The 22,861-nt window shown below is 40.4% G+C and overlaps 1 protein-coding gene across 6 annotated transcripts in view; it reads left to right on the top strand.

The window, feature by feature from the left end:
• The window catches only part of grb10b (growth factor receptor-bound protein 10b), a 60,596-nt gene extending 39,531 nt beyond the window's left edge, over positions 1 to 21,065 (top strand). For 4 of the 6 annotated variants that reach the window (XM_058647417.1, XM_058647413.1, XM_058647414.1 and 1 more), the window contains exons 7-18: positions 7,524 to 7,680; positions 11,286 to 11,401; positions 11,715 to 11,789; positions 13,697 to 13,834; positions 14,063 to 14,173; positions 14,367 to 14,465; positions 14,653 to 14,730; positions 14,974 to 15,090; positions 15,671 to 15,737; positions 15,829 to 15,916; positions 16,043 to 16,136; positions 16,280 to 21,065. In XM_058647417.1, coding sequence (XP_058503400.1) covers positions 7,524 to 7,680; positions 11,286 to 11,401; positions 11,715 to 11,789; positions 13,697 to 13,834; positions 14,063 to 14,173; positions 14,367 to 14,465; positions 14,653 to 14,730; positions 14,974 to 15,090; positions 15,671 to 15,737; positions 15,829 to 15,916; positions 16,043 to 16,136; positions 16,280 to 16,426 — 1,287 coding nt within the window. In that variant the 3' untranslated portion in view covers positions 16,427 to 21,065. Of the gene's footprint in view, positions 1 to 5,175; positions 5,596 to 7,523; positions 7,681 to 11,285; positions 11,402 to 11,714; positions 11,790 to 13,696; positions 13,835 to 14,062; positions 14,174 to 14,366; positions 14,466 to 14,652; positions 14,731 to 14,973; positions 15,091 to 15,670; positions 15,738 to 15,828; positions 15,917 to 16,042; positions 16,137 to 16,279 lie in introns of those variants that run through there. The other 2 variants (XM_058647419.1, XM_058647418.1) reach the window with 2 other exon arrangements.
• Positions 21,066 to 22,861: the final 1,796 nt, after the last annotated feature.

Here is a 22,861-nt window from a genome sequence, read left to right as displayed (position 1 = left end):
TTGAGAAAAAAACTCAACAAATGTTATTTAAATGTTTTATACGGTTCAAATTTAACACACATCTGGTGTTCATGTACAACTACAGTGTTTTTTCTCAATAAAACTTTTAGATTTCTCCTTCTAAATTGTCAATAAACTATTTTAACATGCAGTCAGCTGTAAATAGATGCCAGATATTGAAAAAAAATATCTGGAAAAATGGGCAAAAGCATTTCTAGCCCTTTTTTGGTTAAAATGGGCATTTTGAGGCTCAGATGTTAAAGGGTTAATATTTTTTTAGATTTTAAAATCGTGATCATTTAATTACCAGGAGGATGTTGTTGTATTTTAACCCACACATTTTTATTGCTGTTGAATCGTTACCTTAATTATTATATATAACTTAATCATTTAGTTAGAGAATTATTACAACTGGTTACATGTGAGAGTTGTGGTTTTGTGTTTGTTTTTATGTTTTATGTCCACATTGCCCTGCTGTTAGGTGGATAATTTTAATCTCACTTATGGTTTGACCTAAATTTGTGCTACCTGACCTGCACTGTTGATTAAATTTAGCCTGGCTCAGCTCCAGAATCTTGCAGCCTTCCACTATCTTAGCCTGAATTGGTGTCAAAACGCCATTGTTTACAGACAGAGTCGTCTCTGTGGACTAACTACCGACCCAATATTCAGTGTATGGTTTGATGCATGGCTGCGCAGTAGCAGAGATGGCAGCCTGCCACAGCCTGTACGTGACTTTGTATTGTCAGTGTGTGCTGAGAGTCTTTAGCTCCAAGATTTCTATACATTTCTCCTCCCTTCCCCTCTCCTGCCCCCGTCACTCCTATCCCCGTTTCCTATTTCACTATTCCCACCAAATCCCTCTCTGGCTTCTTCTGCTTCACTGATCCCAGATGTTCCTCTTGTACTGGGTCTTAATTCGATGCCATCATTGGAAGACAAGGGACAGTTCACGGCCCCTTCCTCATGAGTCAGCAGACTTTTCCTGGCAGTTGGAGGGGATGGCCAATTGTCTGAGATTTATTCAGGTTTTTGTGTCTCAATCTTATCATCCGGGCATTCATCAGGGGTGGACTAAGCCACACACACAGCACCACATTATATTTAGTGGGGCTTTACGGGGGTTCTTGCTAATGGAAACATGGAGCTTAGGCAAGTCATGTTAACTGAAGGAGCTAAATCCGTATAGTTTTTTGTTGCCATAAAAGACAGAGATGGTACGTTATAACGGTAAATTTTTGAGTGGATGTGGAATAGTTTGTCTTGCAGAGCTGTAAAAGTCAGTGCTTTACCTTACGGACAACAAGTGAAAATAAGTGAAAGACCGGTTTCACCCACATAAACCAGATGCATAAGCAACATTTAAACATCAGTGGAAACCCCATTAAACGATGGACAATTCAAAGTACTTGTTGATGACGCCATTCGTTCTGGAAACTACACCTGTCCGTAGTTTCTGGACAGGTGTGAGCGGAGTAGTCCTCAGTTTGTTGCAGTTTGCAGTTTTGCCATAAGATGTCACTAATTCTTACACACTGGACTTTTAAAAAATCTATTTATCCTTGAACAGTTTGACATTATCACTCAGAGATGTTGAGGATAAGCAGTAGATGGTTTAGTAAAGTTAGAGTAATCCATATTTTCTACTCAGGCTTTGATTATTCAGGGTGAGAAAGTTCACGTGTGTTAATCCATAAGAACTTGGGTTACAGCGAGTACAGTAACAATATGGTCATTGTATGGTAATCATGTTGTAATAGGGAGATAATGTTTTGATAATTATGTTAATTACCAAGTAATAGAATTGGAATTCATAAGGAAAAAGTCTGTTGGACAAAAAGGAGGATGAATTTTAACTCTGTATGTGGAGGTATGACACTGATGGTAGCCTATAGTAATTCTCATAGCCAAGCTATTACTTTGGAAATAACATGGTATTACTATAATATTATATTGTTATTAGCATAACCTTACAATTATTGTTACCAAACTGAAAATTGCATTTGAAATACAAATTATTATTTTGTATTAATTGCAGTATTTTTGTATTTGTATTGGTGTTTTAACAGCACTGACTTCCCTCTCGTGGTGCTGCACCGACATGTAATGGATCCTAATGTGTGTGTGCGTGCAGGCTTGTGCCTAATGACTAATAGTCTTAGGGAAGTAATATATGCCACAGAAACTCCTATCTGATGTAAGTGCTTGTAATTCATATGTAATACCAGTGGAACTATTTATAGACCGGCAGCCAATTCCCTACGAGACGGATGCATGTGTGTGTGTGTGTGAATCACGGGGCGTGCACGCACATGTTGGAGCACATACCTCAAGTGAGCACAAAGCATGTCCTCATACAGGACCTTGCAGTTTACTTTCTGTTTGTCTTTCAATGCCTGTCTAGCTCACAAGAAGGAGACATCCTTCTTGTGAGGCAGTGGGAGGAATTCTATGTGTCCTTGTATAAGCACACACTGTAATATACACAAAACATGTCAAACACTGTATGTGCTGTAAAGTGTATCGTGTGTATCGTGTGTCTCAAGATGTGCTCGCATGACTGAGCACATCTGGGTGCCTGTGTGTCTGCTGATGTGTGTGTGTCTGCTGGTGTGTGTGTGTGTGTGTGTGTGTGTGTGTGAGTGAGTAAATCATTAAGTTCTGTTTATATTCTGACTATGTTTAGGTTAAGATAAGGGTAGATTAATGTCAGGTTAATGTTACCTGGTGATGAAGGTGGTTTGACTGATAGTACTTTAAGGTTAAGTTTGAGTAAGGCTACAGGAAATGATTGTAAGACGGTGTAATGTCTCTTCAAGTCGTCTCTGTGCGTGCACGTGGGTGTGTGTGTGTTCTCAGACCCTCCCTGGAGGATTACGTCACAGTCCAGTTATCAGACCTGAGTCATCAGAGGCTGAGAGGCCCTGGTCTGCTGCTCCATTTAAATAAGGACACACTTAAAGGACTTACTTTCTGTCTTTCTATCTTTCTTTTTTTCTCTCCGACTCTCACTTACTCACTTATACCTACATTGTTTTGTTTTTTTGTACCTGCGGTCTTATCTCTGGCTTTAAGAAGCCCTGAAGTGGAGCAGGTCATTAGAAATGTGTCACTCCATTGTCATCTCTGTGGGTTTGCCCTCTCATTCCTTCCCCTCCTGAGACGGTGCAATGGTACGGCCCATCTTCATCATTTTCACGCCTTCTAAAAGAGCGCCTCACTTCCAAATAAGTGTGCATTCGGTCATTTAATATGTTGCCTATTTATGGCAACAAGCACCTACGGAGGGTTAAGATCTGTCTTACACAGGCGATCAGCTGATCTGTATCATCTGACTGTCGCAGCTGCGTCTTTATGATGAAACGCGGGGATGAATTAATGATGCTGCAGCTGCTCCCGTAGATTGTAGTGATTATTTTTTCAGTTCATTCCAACCAACTGTTTCCTGTTAGTCCTAATGACCATGACCCAAGTCACCTGTATTAGTTTCTCTTCACTCTGCTTGCTTCCATGTTCATTCAAGCTGTGTTGACTTTTTGCTCTATTGGCAAACACAAACAAACGTTTTGCTGGGTCTGTTTTCCTGCCAACATGAAATCCACACTGTGGGGGGGGGACACAGAAAAGGAAGCTCTCAACCCTTAAAACCTTCAAACAAATGTCATCCTATTCAGTGCCAGAATGAGGAACTTATAATAAGAGCACAGAAACCTGATTCGCAGCACGTATGATCTATGCAGATATCCTGGGGCTTTCCCCCTCTGTCTGACAACTGTGACGTAGAAAAGGGTGTGTGTCTTGGGCTGCGTGAGTGTGTGAATGCAGTGGGAGGTGGGGGGGGGGGGAGAGACAGCTGTGCTGGCTAGATATGTAGGTAAGAGTAGAAAACATTTATATTATACATTCTGCCACCAGTTTCTCTCTCTCCTTCTCTCCGTCCCACTCGTTTACCCTTCACTTCTCACGGCCGTCTTTCTCCTGTTTTTCCCTGTCCCACACACCCACGTATGTGCCTGTGTGCATGTGCAGTCATACACACACACTCTTCTCTCTCCCTCTCTCTGTGTCCTTCTCCCCTCCCCCAGCCCGCAGACTCCCTCCCTCCCTCCCTCCCTCCCTCCACTGCTCTCCAAAGTTTGCCACTAAAGTCGATGAAGTCGTAGGTCATGCCTTTTTGACTGCCATAACTTTTTTACCACAGTTTCCTCCTTTTTTTCCCCTGTGTGTTCATTCCTGGTTTACTTTGGATATACACATGTGTATATACACACACACCCACACACACACATACTCCTCTCTTTTCAAAAAAGTAGAATAATTAAAGAAGTAGCTGCAACAACGGCATAAAGCTGTTCTCACCTCTTCCCAGACAGGGTGTGTCAAGGCTTTTTGTTCGCCCGATGCTGTATTAAATATTAGAGTTAAAATGAGAAGTGCTTGTGTCTGTGTATGTGTGCAAAAGTCTCCAGGATTTTGTTCTTTAGAGAGAAAGAATGTTGGCACAAAGCTTGCCACCAGGGGAGGAGGAGAAGGCTGGAGTGCTCGGGGAGTGCTCCAGGTTTGTTTCATTGCATTTGCTCTGTAATGAGTCTTGTTAGTGCTGCGAGAGGTAGAGGGATTTGACTACAGAGTTCATAGTTAATCCACAGGGAGGGAGGAAAGAAGTGAGGAAGGATGGGAGGGAGGGAGAGGACAAGAAAGTCAAAGAAGCAGAGAAAACATACGCGCCAAATGATCCTCTCATGAAACACGGGGAACATTTTGGAAGTGAGAAAAGCAACAAACTTTGTTTTATCTCCTTCCTTCATTGGTTTTATCTTTTCTCTCTCGATTCCCCACACCCTTCTCAAATGAACCCTCTCGTTCTGAGCTCAGTAAAGAAACTGAAACAGAGCTGAAAAAGTTGGCTGTGTCAGTCCATGACTGTGCGTCTGTGTGTCTACCAGAGTGTATGTGCTTCTCAGGGAGTGTGTGTGCCTGTGCATGTGTGTGTGTGCCTGCCTGTGTGTGTGTGTGTCTGTGTGCACTCACGCCTGAGTCTGTGTGGGAATGATTACATCAGCCTGCTGCAGGCTCGTGATTGGCTGGTGAGCGTGTGGTTTGATTCAGTGTGCCGTGGAGCCCGTGACTGAGGCTGTAACCCTTTGTGAGAGAGAGAGAGAGAGGGATAGAAAGAGTGAGAGGGAGGGAGAGAAGGAAGGATAGTTGTCAGACTGAACCGGCATTAAGCACTGTACTGTACCTGCTGCCATCGGAATGCTGACTGCCTCTGTGTGTCTGTCCTCTGAGCTGCACAGACACCAGCTTCACTTCACAGAGACATTTTTTTTTTTTATAGACAGCCAGCTGCTTAGATAGACTGAAGGACTTTGGGGTTGTGTGACAGGCACCATTGTAACTGTCAACTGTTGGCTCTGAAATTTGTATCTCTCTCTTCCAAGGGGGCAGAGAAGAAAGGCTTTTCTGTGTTAGTAACTGTGAGAGATTGAGTGAGTGAGTGAGTGTGTGTGTGTGTGTGTCAGTGTGTGGGGAGCCAGGCTCAGTCCAAAAATGCCTTCGTGTTCTCCGGACTGCTGTCTATTGCGGGCCGTGGAGGTAAGGCTGCTCTCTTTTCTGTCGCTCTAATCTCTCCCAATGTGTCTCTGCCTCTCTTTGCTTCCTCATGTCTTTACATTTCCCTTCGGAGTACTGGCGTGTTTTAGTACAGGCGGGAAATGGAATGTGTAAATACCTTAAACACTGAAGACAATTTGTCTTTTTTCCCCCAAGTATGTGTAGTGCAATGAATCATTAGACAGTGAAATATGTCCACACCTTTAAATGATTATGGTTCGCTTGCTTTTTTCTCTGAAGTCTTGGATGGTATTGAATGCTTGGCATGTTCAAACTCTGATGCTATGTGCAGCATTTTTGCTCTATGATCTACTATGTGGGAAGCATGCATACATTACATGCATGTAAGCAAGTAGGCTGGATTTATGTGCAGGTTAAGTAGGCTGCTCCAGTTTTCTGAGATGTGTTTCCTGTGACTTCTTGGTTTCCCTGTGTAGATATAAGAGGAAGTAAATTAAGGGCCGCTTAATGCAATCGTGCTGACAGCAATTTTAAGTGGATTATAGGGTAAATGTGATAAGGGGAAGCTTACAGTTTTCACACACTGTGATTATTAGTCTTTGTATTTGACACAGATGTCATCGCAGGCGCATGTTTCAGCATCTTATGCGCTATTGCTATACATTATACAGACAGATATTCAGCTTATACACATTGAGTAGGGCTGAAGATTTTGGGAAAAATACCTCCATGCACCTTTTCTGGCGGATTGATTTGAGTTATATCATTTTTTATACCAGGCTTCGGTTCAATAATCACTATATAACAGATGTAAAACATGACAGAGTCATCAGAATATGATCCACAGTATTTTTCTATATTGTAGATATACAGTCAATCAATTAAGGATGGAATCATTAAACTGCAGCGTCTGGATTTTTGCTGAATTGCATTGTTTCAAATTGGAATTTCAATTTGAAAGTGATGAACTGTTCAGCGCTAACATTGAGTAACACACATGCAAATATGTGTCTGCGTCATAATTGTAAAACAGGTGTTAGTCATGTATACATTATTATTCCACGTAAAAAGGCCTATTATACTCAATATTTCTATTTGCAGTCTCAATATTTACCCAATATTAACTTCAGTAAAGTTATGGGAGAAGTTGAGCTCTTAACTCACTCACGTCATATCGATATTTGGATCCATTTTCTTGTCGAGCTTTATTTATAAACACAGCTCCGATCCAATTGGCTGCTTTGTGTTCACAAGAGCAGATGCTTGTCATACACCACAGTATATTTGCTACTATATTACTTAACAAGTTGCTTTAAGTAATGCTTGTCTGTGATTTCAAACACCACAATTGCTACATAGCCTTGAATGTCTGTGCTTTTCTATTGTGTGCTGTAATCACAGGGCTGTGTATGCTATAGTGTATGGGGAGCTATATGATAAATACTATTCTAGTGTTTGAAGAAAATTGCTGGCTTCACCCACCTATTAGGCTGAGTTTTCGAAAATGGTCTGTGTTAAACTGGTGGGTTGTGTGATTGTCCAAAAAAAATCTAAAATTAAAAATGTCTATATCATTTTAAATGCATTCTTTGTAACTAGTAAGGTGTACAGTGTCCATTCTTTTTTTTGGTTGGCTGTGTCATATTGAGGACTAGGGCTGGATGACATGGCCAAAAATGTAAAAATAAAATCAAACCGTATTGAAAGAAAGTTGAAGAAACTAGTTGATCATGGTTTGAAATTTTCTGAAGCAAGCCATGTTTTGTGTCTCAAAGTGTGTTTGCACAGTTCATAAACATTATATTATGGATATACGCTGAACCTTTGTTGTATTGAAACTGAAGGAACCTGTGTTGTGACACTAGTTACTGGGTTATTACACAGCAATCTCCTTTATTGAAGCTCTGTTCTTTCTCCTTCAATTGATTTCTGTTCATTTCTCCTTCCAGATTGTGAAGATCTTCAGTGAAGATGGCATGGGTAAAGTGGTGGAGATCCCAGCTGACATGACAGCCAGGGACCTGTGCCAGCTCCTGGTTTATAAAAGCCATTGTGTGGATGACAACAGTTGGGCACTTGTTGAACACCACCCACTGTTCGGGCTAGGTAAGGGTCAGAGGCCGGAAACACTGCTCACACACTCACAAAAGCCCCAATGGACGGATGCTTACGTACTCTCACAGACATGCAGCGCAATCACTGACATATACAAGTACTAACCGGGGGCATAGAGTCCAGCGGCATATTCTCATGGAGGCGTGTATTCAAGCATGAATACACGCAATGTACAATTCACAATGTTTGGTGATCTAATGCGTCACAGAGCAGTGTTCTGCGGGAGTGCACTATCTCAGGAAAATCTACATCTACAGAGTCGTACATCGAGCTCACACATTGAGCTGCATGTCCCTAAAAATATGTAGGTTAAAGATGAGCTTAAGCGAGAGGTGTATGCACACAAGAGGAGTTTCAAATCTGACTTGATCTTAAAAACGTGGGCGACCACAGACACAACGAAGTTTGTAACCGATTTTCAGTGTTTTAATCCCGGGAAAGCCCAGTCAATAATCAGGGGGTCTCACAGAAACTCGAGTGATTTAACGTGACTTCAGAATATACACAGACGTGGAGGCGGACTGTCTGCTTTCGGTTGCGGTGCGTCTTGCAGGACACATTAAACAAGCAACTATACCGTTGCCTTAAATCCACAAGTTTGTCCATTTTCTCTACCGTTGCGTACCTTCACGTTCATCCTCGTCACACTGTGGGCAGCACGGTCAACTCACTCTCAGTGGTTATTACGGAGTTTCTGCTCACGCCCCAATGTGGGCTGTTAAATTTTTTGTGCACATTTATTTACCAAACTAAAATAACAAAAGAATAAAAAAATATAAGAGAGAAGCATTGTGGGAGGAGTGCTGAGAGCTATTTGTTATTCCTGTTAAAATGGCTGCTTTCAACCCCAGATAGATGCAGAATATTGTTGTTATTATTATTATTATTATTATTATCTTATAATGACATGTTTATAGATTAGGAGACGTAGCAAAGTCACGGATGAAGACTGTAACAAACAAATCCTTTGACACTTGCAATCTAAAGGGGTTGAGCGAAATGTTATTGATCCAGTAATGTGAATGACATGGCAGAGAGGTGATGGAGAGTTAAAAAGATTACTGTTCATGTTCAAGGTTCTTTAGTTCACTCTCCTGAAAATAGAGCCTCTTACTGACAGACGTCTGGACTAATGTAGGGTAAAAAGGAATGATGATGCCTCGACTTTCTCAGAAATGATGAGTAGTGTGTTGTAGCGTTTGGTTTCTTATAACTGATTCAGGAATTGAGTTTGCTGGTGTGTAGTGAAGTGATGGCATTATACGGCAAACCCTGTAGACACTGAGGAGCAAGGACCAATACTTACCTGTATTTAAATGACAGAAAGACACATGCTTGTTTAGTGCTATAGCTGGTTTTATTTATTAATGGTAAATGTGTGGAAAAGAATAAAATAAGGAAATGGACTCAAAGGTAGAAAACAATGATGAAAGTTTGTCTTTGAACAGGAAATTTTTACTTGTTGTTGCATTAAGAAGAAAAAGGAGCTTTGCGTTTTTTTGTCAGGGTGATGTTGTGTTAGACTTGGCACCATAACAGTAAGTTTGGAAAGCTGTGGCCAGCTGAACGTTAGAAAAACCCAACCTCCCCCTGAGGAGAGAGCGATTATAAAGCACTTATGGAAGACAAGTTGAGCCTGTGCTCAGGGTTCATGTCTGTACAGTTTAACAGATGTGGGAGAGAAGGGGGTGTAGTTTTATATAGAGCAGAGTGCTGCTTGCTTGTGAAATCTAGAAAGACATGAAAAACATATGTAAAACCACTTTGTTTCTGCTCTTTCAACTTGTCGTAGTACAGGTTTTGTTCTCCCAGAGACATGACACACACTAACAAGCTGCTCATGCTGTCATTGTGAGTAAACTTTTACAAAACTTATTGCATTATTTGAAGAACAGGTCCCGCAGCTCTAACCCAATATTTCACCATCCATTGTGATCTGATTCCATTTCTCATCAGCGCTGCCAACTGCATGCTGCCAAATACAGTTAGGCTGACGTGTTTGTAAATGACATCATTTTTGGCTCAGAGTAACTCTGGTCTATTATAGCTCTAATTCTATTCTGGCTCACCTGTGCAGTCTGCAACCGTATTCTTTTCAGCTCTGAAATAATGACTCATCACGTTTCATTTTATGAAAATTCAGTAAATGGAGATGTGATGAAGCCGCCGCACGCACCGACCTTCTAAAGGAGAGAAACCTTGCGCATAGTGTCATTTGTCACACCTGTTTAGACTTTTGCATTGTGTGGACATTATTGATGGATATTTCCAAAAATTGCCTGAAATGTCTCTTTTGCTGTTAAAATACTCAGTTATATGATAGTCCTTCGTCCTGCATTCACTGTAAAACCAAAAATGTGTTTGTCATAAGGGTGCTGTGTCAACTGAAAAATAGTTTGAATATTCAAAAGAATAATTATGTGCAGTACACGATGAGGTCCTTGCTCCAGTGTGTGTGAGCTTGTGTGCACAGACTGCGAGTCTGCACTGCACATGTGCCGTGATACTTAATGTGTGCACATGTGGTTGGGTGCTAGACAAGAATAGCAGTTTCAGAGAGACCCGAACAATAGCGTGTTTGAACAGAGGAGGCCTATTCCCGTACATCTCTGCCCACTCCTGCTACACTGCTGAATAAGATGAAATGGGCCTTTGAGATAAGTGACCTCAGCTCAGAAAGGTTAACAACTCCGGGACAGTAAGGTAGTGTTGCGAGGGTGAGTCACTGTCACGAACACGAGTGACTCACCGACCAGCCAGGCGACAGGATGAATGGAGCAGGAAGAAAAAGAAGAGTCGTGACAGCGTTGAGGAGATTGCGACATGAAGAGGCAAAAACGAGGCGACGAATCAGAGACGTTCACAATTTTCACACGAAAAAGAGACCGTGTTTTCTGCGAAAGTTAGTAACGTTTCAACATTTAATTACATCTACTGGTCTGTTATTAGAGATTCTCCAGAGGAATCTTGTTACGCTGTTGCAACTCTGACTGAGTCATGTCCGGTTTCACAGTCAGAGGATATAAATCACCGGGACCTCTGACCACATTTATTCAAGGACACACTATTGGCTGAATCATATCCCCCATTATTCACATTAACAGAGAACGGCCTTGGTCAGATCATCTGTCACAGCTGGTTTGATGAGCACAAACCATTGAAACCAGTCTGCAATTTAAAAGATCCTCCGAGGCCACTGAGCAGTTCAAATGAAAGCCAGGATGGTTCTGGCGCGGTTAAGTCACATTAACCACTTTTTTATGTTGAATTCAGGATTGCCTGCAATTATATATTAACAGTCTTTAATCATACAGAAGATTACTGGTGCTTAAAATACAACAAGGTAGTTATTTTTTCTTAAACTTTCTGTTTCTGGCTTAAAGAGGAATCTGCTAACAGGTCTTTCCCTCAAATTATGAGATCTGCACGGCTCATTAGAGACTTCCACGCTGCTTATGTGACATAGTCAAAGTAATGATACTTTCTACTGATATTCATATTTCTATTCATGCTTGCATTGGCACATTTGGAAAACTGTTGAAATGATGACTGACCATTGCTCTCGTTCCTCTCTTTGTCTTCCTGTCCCACCTCAGAACGCTGTCTAGAAGACCATGAGCTGGTGGTTCAGGTCCAGGCCTCAATGAACAGTGACAGTAGATTCCTCTTCAGGAAGAACTATGCCAAATATGAATTCTTCAGAAACCCTTTGGTAATATGGTTTGTAACATTCTGTTTGTTGAACGATAGTATACCTATAGCCTGTACAAAGTAATTCGCCGTGTGTCCTTGAGGATATATATTTGTGTTCCCCCTGAAGGGATGGAATGAAAGGCATGTTCCTTGACAGGAAAAAAGTCTCTTTGTGTTGTATTCACGTGAAATATTACGACAGCTGACTGTTGTAATGAGATGTGTGCGACATGCCTTTTTCCATCACAGATTCCCGCCCTGTAATTATCACCACTGTGGCTGATTATTTCTGTCTTTATCTCTCAACCCTCTTCTTCTTCTTCTTCCACCAGACGTTTTTCCCAGAGCACATGGTTGCATGGTGTCAGGAAACCAATCGTACGATTCCACCCTCTCAGCTCCTTCAGGTACGAACAAACTCACTCACTCACTTACTCACTCACATTTGTCTGTGTGTGTCTCTCACTCCTGAAGTGCACGCAGCTTAATTTCTCTTGGAGTCAGCACCCGCTACATACTGTACAATCATGCAGACATACCTCACCTCTGACCCTGAGACAGCGTGTCACGCCTGAGCCTGCAGTAATAACTACTGTCGACACATGATTGAGTCAGCACACGCATCGCAGGTCCAACACTTCTAATGTCTGTCAGAAATGGAACATACTGTACTTTACCTGCCTATTGTGTGTTTGCACACTACCCGTATCACACCGCTCACCTGTCTCATGCACCACTCATCGGCCAAATAGTCTTTTTTTCTTTCTTTCTTTCTTTTTTTTTTTTTTTAACAAAACACACAGTATGATGAAGAAAAAAGTCCATGTGGAGACCAGACAAAAAAAAAGGATTCTTTGGATTTTAAAGAGCTTTAGTCTACATACAATCCTGTCTCTCCACCGTATCGTGTAATGGAGCCGCCAGAGACGGAGCCACAAGTGGAATCCATCCCTTCATCCTCGCCACTCACAGAAAGCTTTTAACTCCCCCACTCATCACAAAGAAGCTTTGCTCTGTTATGCTCCACATAGAGACGTCAATAAATGAATGGGGAGGGAGGGAGAGAAGGAGGGAGAGGGGCCGAGTTGTGTCAGGAATCCCCCCCCCCCACCCCCCAGTTTGACTGTTCCTAAACACAAGATCTTCACACTCAATTAGTGTCCTGTCCAAGCTAAAGTGTTTTATGACCCGAGCACAGCCAGGTGTCAGGAATATTTGCCGTTATGCAAGAAGCGTATGTCAGTGCGAAGCTGCAGCAAGGTGTAGGGCCTTAGAGGAAAAGAAGAAAGCAGCTTGAATGAACTTTGCGTGTGACCATGCGCTCTAGCAATGCAGGGAACTGCTCAAGCAAGAGGCCCATCATCGGCTGTTTCCAAAACACTGGGAAACATGTGCTTCAAATATTGAGGAGTCTTCTGGAACAGGTTACCTTCTAGCCACAAGCCACAGGTTCCAATTCAGCTCTAATAACATAACCTGCCACTTCATGGCGTGATGTTTTTCAAAAAAAAAAAAAAAACAACCCACAAACCACAAATTCCAAACACCCACAAAACAATTTAGGCTTCAACAGTCCACAGTAGGAATGCATTTTAAGTTGATTAAGTCTGTTTGTCTTGGCAGACAAATTTCATAACACACTTTGTTTTTTTCTCTGCACGAACTACGCTGTGTAACTGCGTTTTATGCTTTCTCACCAGAGACCGGAAAATTAAGACGGAAAAAGATAACGTGCAGATTCATGGCATAAAAGACAAAAATATTTTAGGAAAACGTAGCTTTAGCTCTAATTTTGTCATGTCTGCCTGGTCCTTCTTTAAACAATTTTTTATTTCATACCCACATAAACTGAGCAAATATATAGAGCAGAGATTTTTGATAAGCTCAAGAACTAAAGCTTAAATATCATATTAGCTTAAAAACATGTTTTTTTCCTCTTCTCATGAAGAAAAAATGTCTTCAGAGTTAAAAACAGGTCCACCTCGTGGGTAATGAGAAATATATTACATGTACATGTAATAAACTTTATATGTACATTCACATAACAGTATGAGGATCTGATGCTACACCTCAGACTGTTGCACAATGTCTGCTTTTATTGTGGTCGTTACCATGTTGTTTAAGAAGCCGAGCTGCCGTCCATCTGGCACGAGCACAAGACGCCCAGATTACTGTTTAGTCTTTGACAAAAAAGCAATTCCCAGCGACAGATGTGATCCAGCGTTGCCCTCCTAAGGCAGAGAGTGAGGGAAAGAATGATAGAGTGAATGTGTGCTGGTCTCCTCCTTCACACCTTTCCTGCTCCCTCTTCCAGAGCTTCCTAGCCACCAGTAGCTGTCCAGAGATCCAGGGTCACCTGTATGTGAAAGAGGTCGGACGGAAGTCATGGAAGAAGGTTTACATGTTCCTGCGGCGCTCGGGACTCTACTGTTCGACAAAAGGATCGTCAAAGGTAAGAGCACGTTTAATCTTTCCATCTTTTTGTAATTGCTTCTCATTTTATGTCTCAAGAATGCACATACTTTTTATATTAAAATAATTAGGATTGAAAACGATAAATACACACCAAAGAAATTAGATTACCTTTTACGTAAGAGCTTGTGATCTCTGTCTTTCGGTGTGCCTCCAGGCTGTGTTTCTCTCCGTCATGCCCTGACTGATTAATTATTCCTGTCTCCAGGAGCCCAGACATCTACAGTTACTCGCAGACATAGAAGAAAGCAATATCTTCACTGTCGTCACAGGCAAAAAGCACCACAGTGCACCCACAGACTACGGCTTCTGTATCAAGGTGAGTCTCCGATCAAAGAGGTGAAAACAGCATTGATGGTGAACTACTGTTGTTTTGAATCCTTTTTGGTTGTATAGTTGTTTAATTCTGTAGATGACATGACAGTTTTGCCATTATCCTTGCTAGGTTATGTACAACTATCAGCGATGAAGATGATAATGTTGGCGGGTTGTTTTTTTTTTTTTATCTGCAGCCCAACAAAGGTCGAGGGGAGTTAAAGGACTTGAGGATTTTGTGTGCAGAGGATGAACAGGCAAGGATGTGTTGGATGACTGCCTTCAGACTATTTAAGGTAACACCATCACTCTCTTGGATCCTTTAGATCACATCGCAAAAATTGACACCAAGTTAAAGCAACTTTGTTAAGAAAGTAAAGAGTCTATAACTGGGGCTGTAACACATTAGACATCACACAAAAGACTAAAGATGAATGATTCTTATAGCATGTGTTCACCAGTGATCTCCCTTTTCCTTTACAGTACGGGATTGTGTTGTACCAGAATTACAAGATCCCTCAACAGAGAAAAACCTTAATTTCACATTTCTCAGCACCTGTGGTAAGTGTTATTCTTCATGTGAAGTTTGATTAAAGCACCTTTAAAACATGAACTACTAAACCACATATTCAGATTTGCTTTGAAACACTTTCTTTACATATCCTTTTTTTTTCTGCCACTCCAATTTTATTCATTTAGAACACTTCAATCATATACTTTTGGGCGTAACTGCAGCTTGTCAACTCGAAATGTACTACTAATGTGGCTGGATTTTTAATGTGGTGTATTTGTGGCGCCCCCTAGCGGAGTGTGTCGGAGAACTCCCTTGTAGCGATGGATTTCTCAGGGAGGATAGGCAGAGTGATCGACAACCCTGTGGAAGCTCAGAGTGCCGCCATGGAGGAGGGACACGCATGGAGGGTGAGACACAGCCTCATGTCTCTGTCAACAATGCTGGGAGCTGAACAAATATTTATACAGAACAAATTTCCCTCTGGTGAAGTGACAAGAGGGACCCTCTGGTATAAAGCTCATGCGACTGGTGATGCATTTAATATAATTAATATCATTTGCTTTATATATGCTGAAGGGTTATTAAAGTAGGAATCAACCTCGTCCTAATACAATATGTGAATAACCCGTGACCTGCTCTTCCCTTAAGTACTTTTAATATTTAAAGCTGTCATCTCTTGGCTCAGTTTTTGTCCAACGATGCCAGTAACATTCTCCTCCCTCTGTCACGTCATGAACAGGTTTTGTGAGGCAGGCAATTTATTCACAAACAAACTCAGCCTAACTGGAGCTGAAAAGGAATTGATTGGGATAATTGTTGTGGGATACTCAAACACTGACAGCAGCTTTAACTTTAAATTAAGTTTCTCAATTGTTTAAAAACATGGTTTCAAAACCATTTTTGTACACATACTGTAATTCCTGATGTTATTGTACCAGATCATGAAATAATCCCTGTTGTGTTGTCTCTGTGTGGCATCTCTCTCAGAAGAGGAGTCAACGACTGAACGTATTAGGCTCCCACAGTCCACTGCACCACTCGTCCCTGAGCTCAGGTAAACGCTCAGCCTCAACAAAGCAGTAGATGTGCCACTTCTTTTTATGTTGATTTGTAAAATGCACGTCTTCCTTTCACTGTCACCGCAGTTATCCACATAACGCAGCTGTGGTTCCACGGCCGAATATCGAGAGAAGAATCCCACCGCATTATCCATCAGCAAGGAAATGTAGACGGGTAAGTGAGCAGCTGCAGCAAATTCTTCTTTCCTATTATTTTCTGAATTAAAAAAAGAAATCACTCAACATCTCCATTTTTCCTCGCTGCATCCATAAAAGTTTCCTCCTTTCTCTTGTTGCACAGGCTGTTTCTGCTGAGAGTCAGTCAGAGTAACCCCAAGTCATTTGTGCTCACATTGTGCCATCACCAGAAAATCAAACATTTCCAAATACTACCGGTATGAATCTTTTTTTTTAAACGTCTTCTGTATATACTGTAATAATATGTGTCTGCAGAGCAGAGTCTGATTTTCATCTGTTTTCTCGTCCCTTTGTCCGTCTGCTGTGTCTCACCCTCACTTGGACGCTCTGACACTGCCAGTGTGAAGAGGACGGCCAAAGCTTCTTCAGCCTTGACGATGGCGCCACCAAATTCACCGACCTGATTCAGCTGGTGGAGTTCTACCAGCTCAACAGAGGAGTGCTGCCTTGTAAACTCAAACACCCTTGCACCGTCGTGGCCTTATGACATCCTCAAAACACCTGACCCCCACTTACCCTCATCACTTGACTCTGCCTGAAACAAGCAAAACAAAAAGAATCATTCAGTCGGATGGTTCTTCTGTTTTTATCTTAATAAGAAGCTGGTGAATTGACTGATGGTTTAGTGTTGTTTTATGTTGTTGTGAGTCTGCCAGAGACTGCTGACTTGTTGGATTTTTTTTTTTTTTTGCATGGATGTTTGAGGAGTCAGATGTGCAACGCGCTCCTGAGGTTCCGCAGTCGAGACAAGAGAGCGTACAGGAAACGAACACTGCCATGTGTGTCAGTGCTGTTGCAGAATCTTCCGCAGTCTTGCTCTATTCACAGTCATTAATAAGCTTCAACTGGACAATCAGCCGCATCATTTTGTGCTTTTGTTAGGACCACTCACTCAAACTTTTCATCGCACGTCCTCAAAGAATTTACTGTAGATGGAGAGTTGATTGTTTTGCACTCATCAAACTTGGAGTGGCCTTTGACGGGGGTGTGTGTGTGTGTGTGTGTGTGTGTGTGTGTGTGTGTGTGTGTGTGTGTGTGTGTGTGTGATCTTGTGTTGTTGAACTGTGAGATGGTGCCAGCGCCCTCTGGTGTCACAGGCATGCAAGGACATGTCCAAACTCAACTTGGATGAAATTTGGAGGTGACAGGAAGAATGGGTGCTTCCGTATCCGCCTGAGGTTTGGGGGACATCGGAAGTTTGTAAAGTCAAAATCCCCTGGTGAAAAAAAGCCTTAGGGAAAAACCTGGACCTATTAGAACAAAGTGTTTTTTTGCAGTGGACAACACCTAGTCTTTATTGTTTGCTCACTCGGAAAATTCATTTGTTCATCTCTGACAACACAGGGTTTCATTTCTTATTGATACATTCATTGAAGTTTTATACTGTTATCAATATTATCTGAATTTTTTTTTTTTTTTTTGCATTCTGATTATGTGCAACTCTTCATTATTTACCTAAGCTACAAGGGGGTCATTTTGTACTTGTTGTTCTATTGCACGCTCCAGTTTTCCAAAAATATTTACCAGGCTACTTCCACAGAAGCGAGTTGGCATGAATCAAACTATGGTGTCATTCAGGGTAAAATAACGAGTAATAAAGCTTGAACAACTGTAACCAGGTGGACAGATTTCAAGTGAAGCCATATGCAGTAGTTTTATTTTATTTTATTTTTCACTGTAGGTAATATCAAGCTACCTGTTGTATAAGCATCAGCTTTTTTTTTTTCCTCCTCACCACAGCACAGGAAGGGTAACCACTAATATTTCCCTCAGGAGTTTCACCCACTTAACAGTCAGCAAGTCAGAGGAAACCCTTTGCCAAACAAAACTGCTTCAGCACGGAGATACAGTGGAAACCCGTGGACAAAAACCTGTCCTCGTACCTCACACTTATTTCAGTATCTGATCCGGCAGTCACCGCGGAGCGTGGCTCCACACTGATGGTAGACGTTGTGCATTACATGCAGCATAATGCAGCCTTTTATCTGCCTGTGAGCAAACTGTGTCACATACACACTGACTGCACACCACCCAGTTATGGACGTGCTCATCGACTCTCTCTTCTGTGCTCGTCTCACTCAGATGATATATTCTAATACACTGTTAGTGAGAATACTCAGCAGTGAGGCAGCAAATGTTAGGTTTCAGACTTAAGACCGTTTCTGTCTTAATCCATGTCCCTTCATTTGACTTTACTAACTTGACTATAGTTTTTGAATGATCAGGGTGTACAGCTCTTACCGAGTTACTAAATCAGCAACAAAAATCCCACCCAGCATATTATTTTTAAATGATTTCCCCTTTGTGTTTTCTTCAAAATGAGCTTCTGCAATCGACTTTTCACTTACTTTTTTTCTTTGAATAGACAGCGATGCTTTTTAAGTGTCTCTAGTCGAGCGTGGACCTAAATGCAGATCACATAAAGGGTCAAACTCAGCCAACTCAAAATCTGGGAAGACTGGAGGTAAATAATTCAAATTCTACTTTGGATTTCAAGTCGATGTTTAGTCTGAGCCCGGTCACTAACTCTGTGACTGAAATTCACTCAGAAACCTTGCCATTATTATCATGACGTTTTTTTTTTATCAGTTTGTATTTTTTAACACACTCCCTTCAAAGTGTTGCTCGTAGTAGCCGTGTTTAATCTTGCAGCTGTCAGATGGTTGGAAATCTGTTTGTGTTTACCAACATCAGCAGCCGTCTTTTATTTACCTGCTGCAGGTTGTTATAATAAGACATACTATAATATCTGATTTGCAGAATAGCCGCACTATATTGACACTTTGCGTGGTCACCATCTAAGATGCAATGACTCAATCATATATATATTTTTTTTTTTTTTTTCTCTAAGTATTGCTGCAGCAAAATGTATTTATTTATCTGGATGTGATTACTTGAACATTTTTAGATTTCTTTATCTCAGCGCTGTTCTGTACTGTTCTGTTATCATTACATGAAATGATTGACCAGTGTGATTTATTATTTTTATTATTATGACCGAGCATCTTTTTTTGACTTTTTTTTCTTTTTAGTTTTGATTATTCACAAATGTATTTGTCATCATCAACACTTGATATGAAGTGATGTTTTAAAGCACACTGACATCCATAGTATTCACATTGTCATTCCGATATATGACGAGATGAATGATGTGAGATTTAAAAACACAATAATGACTTGAGTTTCCCAAAAAATGAATCACTAAGATGTTTTTCATACTCACCCCTCCCCCCCAATTTAAATTCTTCCATTTTGAATCTATAACAATAATTTGTTTCAAACCTTTTGTGCTAAGAGGCCTCACATTTCTCCCATTATCATCACTGTTGTGTGGCGACCCCAGATAATAAGTCTAAGAAACATAGCCACAGATGTTTTGGTAAACTGGGTCAAGTAAGGCTCAACATGCTTTCTCCTTGAAGAAAATATAGCAAAAAAAAATGTAGAAAAAAAAGAGAAAAAAATCCCTTTAGGTTCAAGTTAAAGCCTCTAAATGAGAATCTTCAAAATGCTTAGTTTAGATATATTTGAAGAAATGCATAAAACGATCTCCACACATATGTAGGTAACTGTCATAATTCTAAACTGGGAACTAACTCAACCAAACCAGAACAACATTGATCTCAAAATAAGTCAATTTCCCTAGAGAATCTGTTACGACTCTGGACTCTGGATTGGATCACTGAGCAGCATCCTAGACTATTAAGAACTCACTGACTCAATGATGCCAGTGATGTTCAAGAACAAATCCAAGGTGGTAAGTATTTAAATTGGTACCAAGTGATATACCTCTAACCTTTTAGTTCACATTGACTCGTTTACCCTCTAAAATCCCCCAGTGTTGCATTTGTTTTTATGGTGGCAGATGTTAGGCCACAGTGTCAGTGTCACGTTTAGGGTTTGGATGTTGCAGGATTTTAGTTTCTCTAAATGCAAACGGTAAAAGTGTGAACTCAGTGAGTCAGTATGGACAAATGAATCAGGTGATTTTGGAAATCCACAACTTTTACACGTAACAGAGATGAATGTAAGTGGGTTGCTCAGGGTTGATAGGGAGCACGTTTTAAAAACTACTGGTCCGTCGGATAACTTGGACTATCATGTACAGGATGATAAAAGACTCCTCAATGTTGTAGTTTCATTAAGCTGGGGGGAGTTCATTCTTTTTCCTCCATTATGTGCACCACCTATCTGCTAGTTGTGATTACTTGAAATATCCTGACAACAAAATTGACTAGATCCCAAGAGTACATTTAGTTTAACTGTTTTTAAAAAAAAAAAAAATAATATATATATATATATATATATTATTGTTAACACTATTACCTAAAAAAACAACAAATAAACAAAAAGCCGGAACTACTTACCTGGCTACCTAATCTGATTTCCCTATGTTTTCACTGTGGGCTGAACAACTCTGTCATTTTCAACTTAATCTGATCCATGCTAAATCTGTTTTCAGTGTTCACTTGTGAACCACAGCATCATTTTCGGTAGCCAGGTCATTTGTGACCACAGCTGGTGCCTCTGGTGACTTCTGGTTCTTGACATAAACCTGACCTGTTGTTTGGACTGAATGACAAACCTTCCCCGTCACACTCGGGGACAAAGTGACTGAGAGCGAATGCTTGTGTTTTCAGCTGCACTTTCAGTTTGACCTTCCTTTTTTTTTTTTTATTCTTTTTTTTAAATGAAAGTGAATTGGCCCCAATCCTGCAAAGATGGTAGGATTGATCGACCATCATCTTGGCCATTGTGCATTTTCATAACTTTGTCACAATGCAAGACACCATAGCAACAAGTGAATATACAGACCTATATATATATATATATATATATATAAATATGTATATAAAATATATATGTCTGTATATGTAAATGTATACATATAGAAATATAAACTATTACGTCTTTCAGGGAATGCAAAAATGAACACAGTAACTTGTCTCTTTTGGGTAAGAGCGAGGGAGCTATTGTATTCATAATGTGCTTTGCTTCAATCTGTAAATATTTGAATGGCTTATAAATCATAATTGTAACCTTTTCAGGTATTTTTGTACAAATAAGGGACTGATATATTCTGTTTATTGTAATTAGAATAAAACATTAATACATTGATATAACAATCCCACTGTGGTTGTCTTTGTTGAGAAAAACAACACAATCTTGGTTTTTATTTGCTGACAAAAGAAAAAAAGTAGAGACAGTAATATATCATTCATACAAACCTATGACGATGAGCAAAATATTGGTCCAGTCCAGTTGTCCTGAAAGCTGAAAGCTGTTTTATTAGTGAAATAATAGTCCTGTGTCTTTCCACTAGATGGTGTAATAGTACAACAGGTGAAAGGCCTGATTTAACTGAAAGTCCTGCTACAGAGGTTTAGTGCAGGAAAAAAAAAACTACAGTTAGATTTTTTTTTTTCACATACTGATGCAACTGAAATCTGGTTAATGTCCTTATATGTAAGAAACAATGACAGGCACAGGAAGTACATGACACAGTGGTTTACAGTATTTATTAAGCAAAGCCACGTTTTCACTGATCCATATAAGCAAGTTTATATGCATATTTGTGCATTTGAAATTAGAAAACACATTTTCCACTTGCTTTCTTTCTTTCTTTCTTAACTTTACCTGTGCAGCCCTATATAACTTGACAGATCCATATCAAGACAAGGAAGAAAACAAAGGTCCACACTTGTATGCCCTGTATCTTAAATAATTGATATCACAAGGTGTTCTGTCCATAAACTAGAACTATTAATTATATGTATTGTAGGAAAGTGTAAAGGATCCAAACATTTCCATTCCGGATGATTTGTGAAAACACTGGTCATACTGAGTGAGAGCTGACCCTTTGACACCATGTCTAAGTGTCACACCCTTTGGATTATCAGTCATGCAAAAAGCAGCGAGAATTCAAGGCTTAAAGTTTTGTTGCGAGCAAAGAAAAAAAGATTAACGCCGGTCCAAAGCTTCGCTCTCTGGAGCAACATTTGCAAAGCTTCTCACACACACACACACACACAAACAAAAACAACGTTAGTTTGCTTAAAGATCTATTTTAAAGATATTGCAGATGTGTCTCTTCAGTGCAAAGAATGAGACAGTTTATCTCATCAGGTAAGAGGGGCCATATTTTATTCTCAAGTGGTGTTTTTTGTTATTATTACTATTATTCTATGAAGTTCCGTGAAAGAATATCCAAACCATACCAAGTGTTGGTAAATTTTCCTCTTAATGGGAATATAATTCACAACATCATGTTCTATTGAAGGATGCATATTGATTGATAAACACGGATGTGGTCAATTAATCAATATCTGCTGTCTTCAAATTAGAGGTAATGACGATAAAAATGGACAACAAAACAAATATGGTGGGATAGAGCGTCAGTTACAATCTGACGGTGGCGCTTGTAAGTAGCATTCAAAAAAAGTGGACAATCTAAAAGTCTGGTCCTGCCACACCATGTCCTGTTGACTTGAAAATGGACACACACCTAAAACTCTGTACTAGAGGACTCAGCATGTTTAATATGAAGCTCATGTGATATGTCATATATAATGTTGCTGCTGTAAAGACACAGGAGACCACTAAATTCGACTTAGTCCATTTGGGAGTCCAAGACAGTGTTGTTTCTAACGGTTCCTGGAGGGATTTACTGAAATTTTGCTTTGACGGAATAAACGAGGTGTTTTAATGAAGTCACTCACACTCACGTCCTTCCTCACTGGTGTATTGATTTGGCAGAATTTCTTTTCAGTTTCAGCTGACAGTCTTTGTATATTTCACTCCTGTTGCTTGTCTGACAATATTAGGAGACACAATAGTCACAACTTCAGAAAGACAAGAGTCAGGAGTACACATGTTGAATATTAAACTTGCAAGAAATAAACAACTACTTCAGTATAACAGA

Source organism: Solea solea, chromosome 13 (assembly GCF_958295425.1).
Source record: "Solea solea chromosome 13, fSolSol10.1, whole genome shotgun sequence".
Taxonomy (NCBI): Eukaryota; Metazoa; Chordata; class Actinopteri; order Pleuronectiformes; family Soleidae; genus Solea; species Solea solea.
This window is presented reverse-complemented; position numbering and strand designations above follow the sequence as displayed.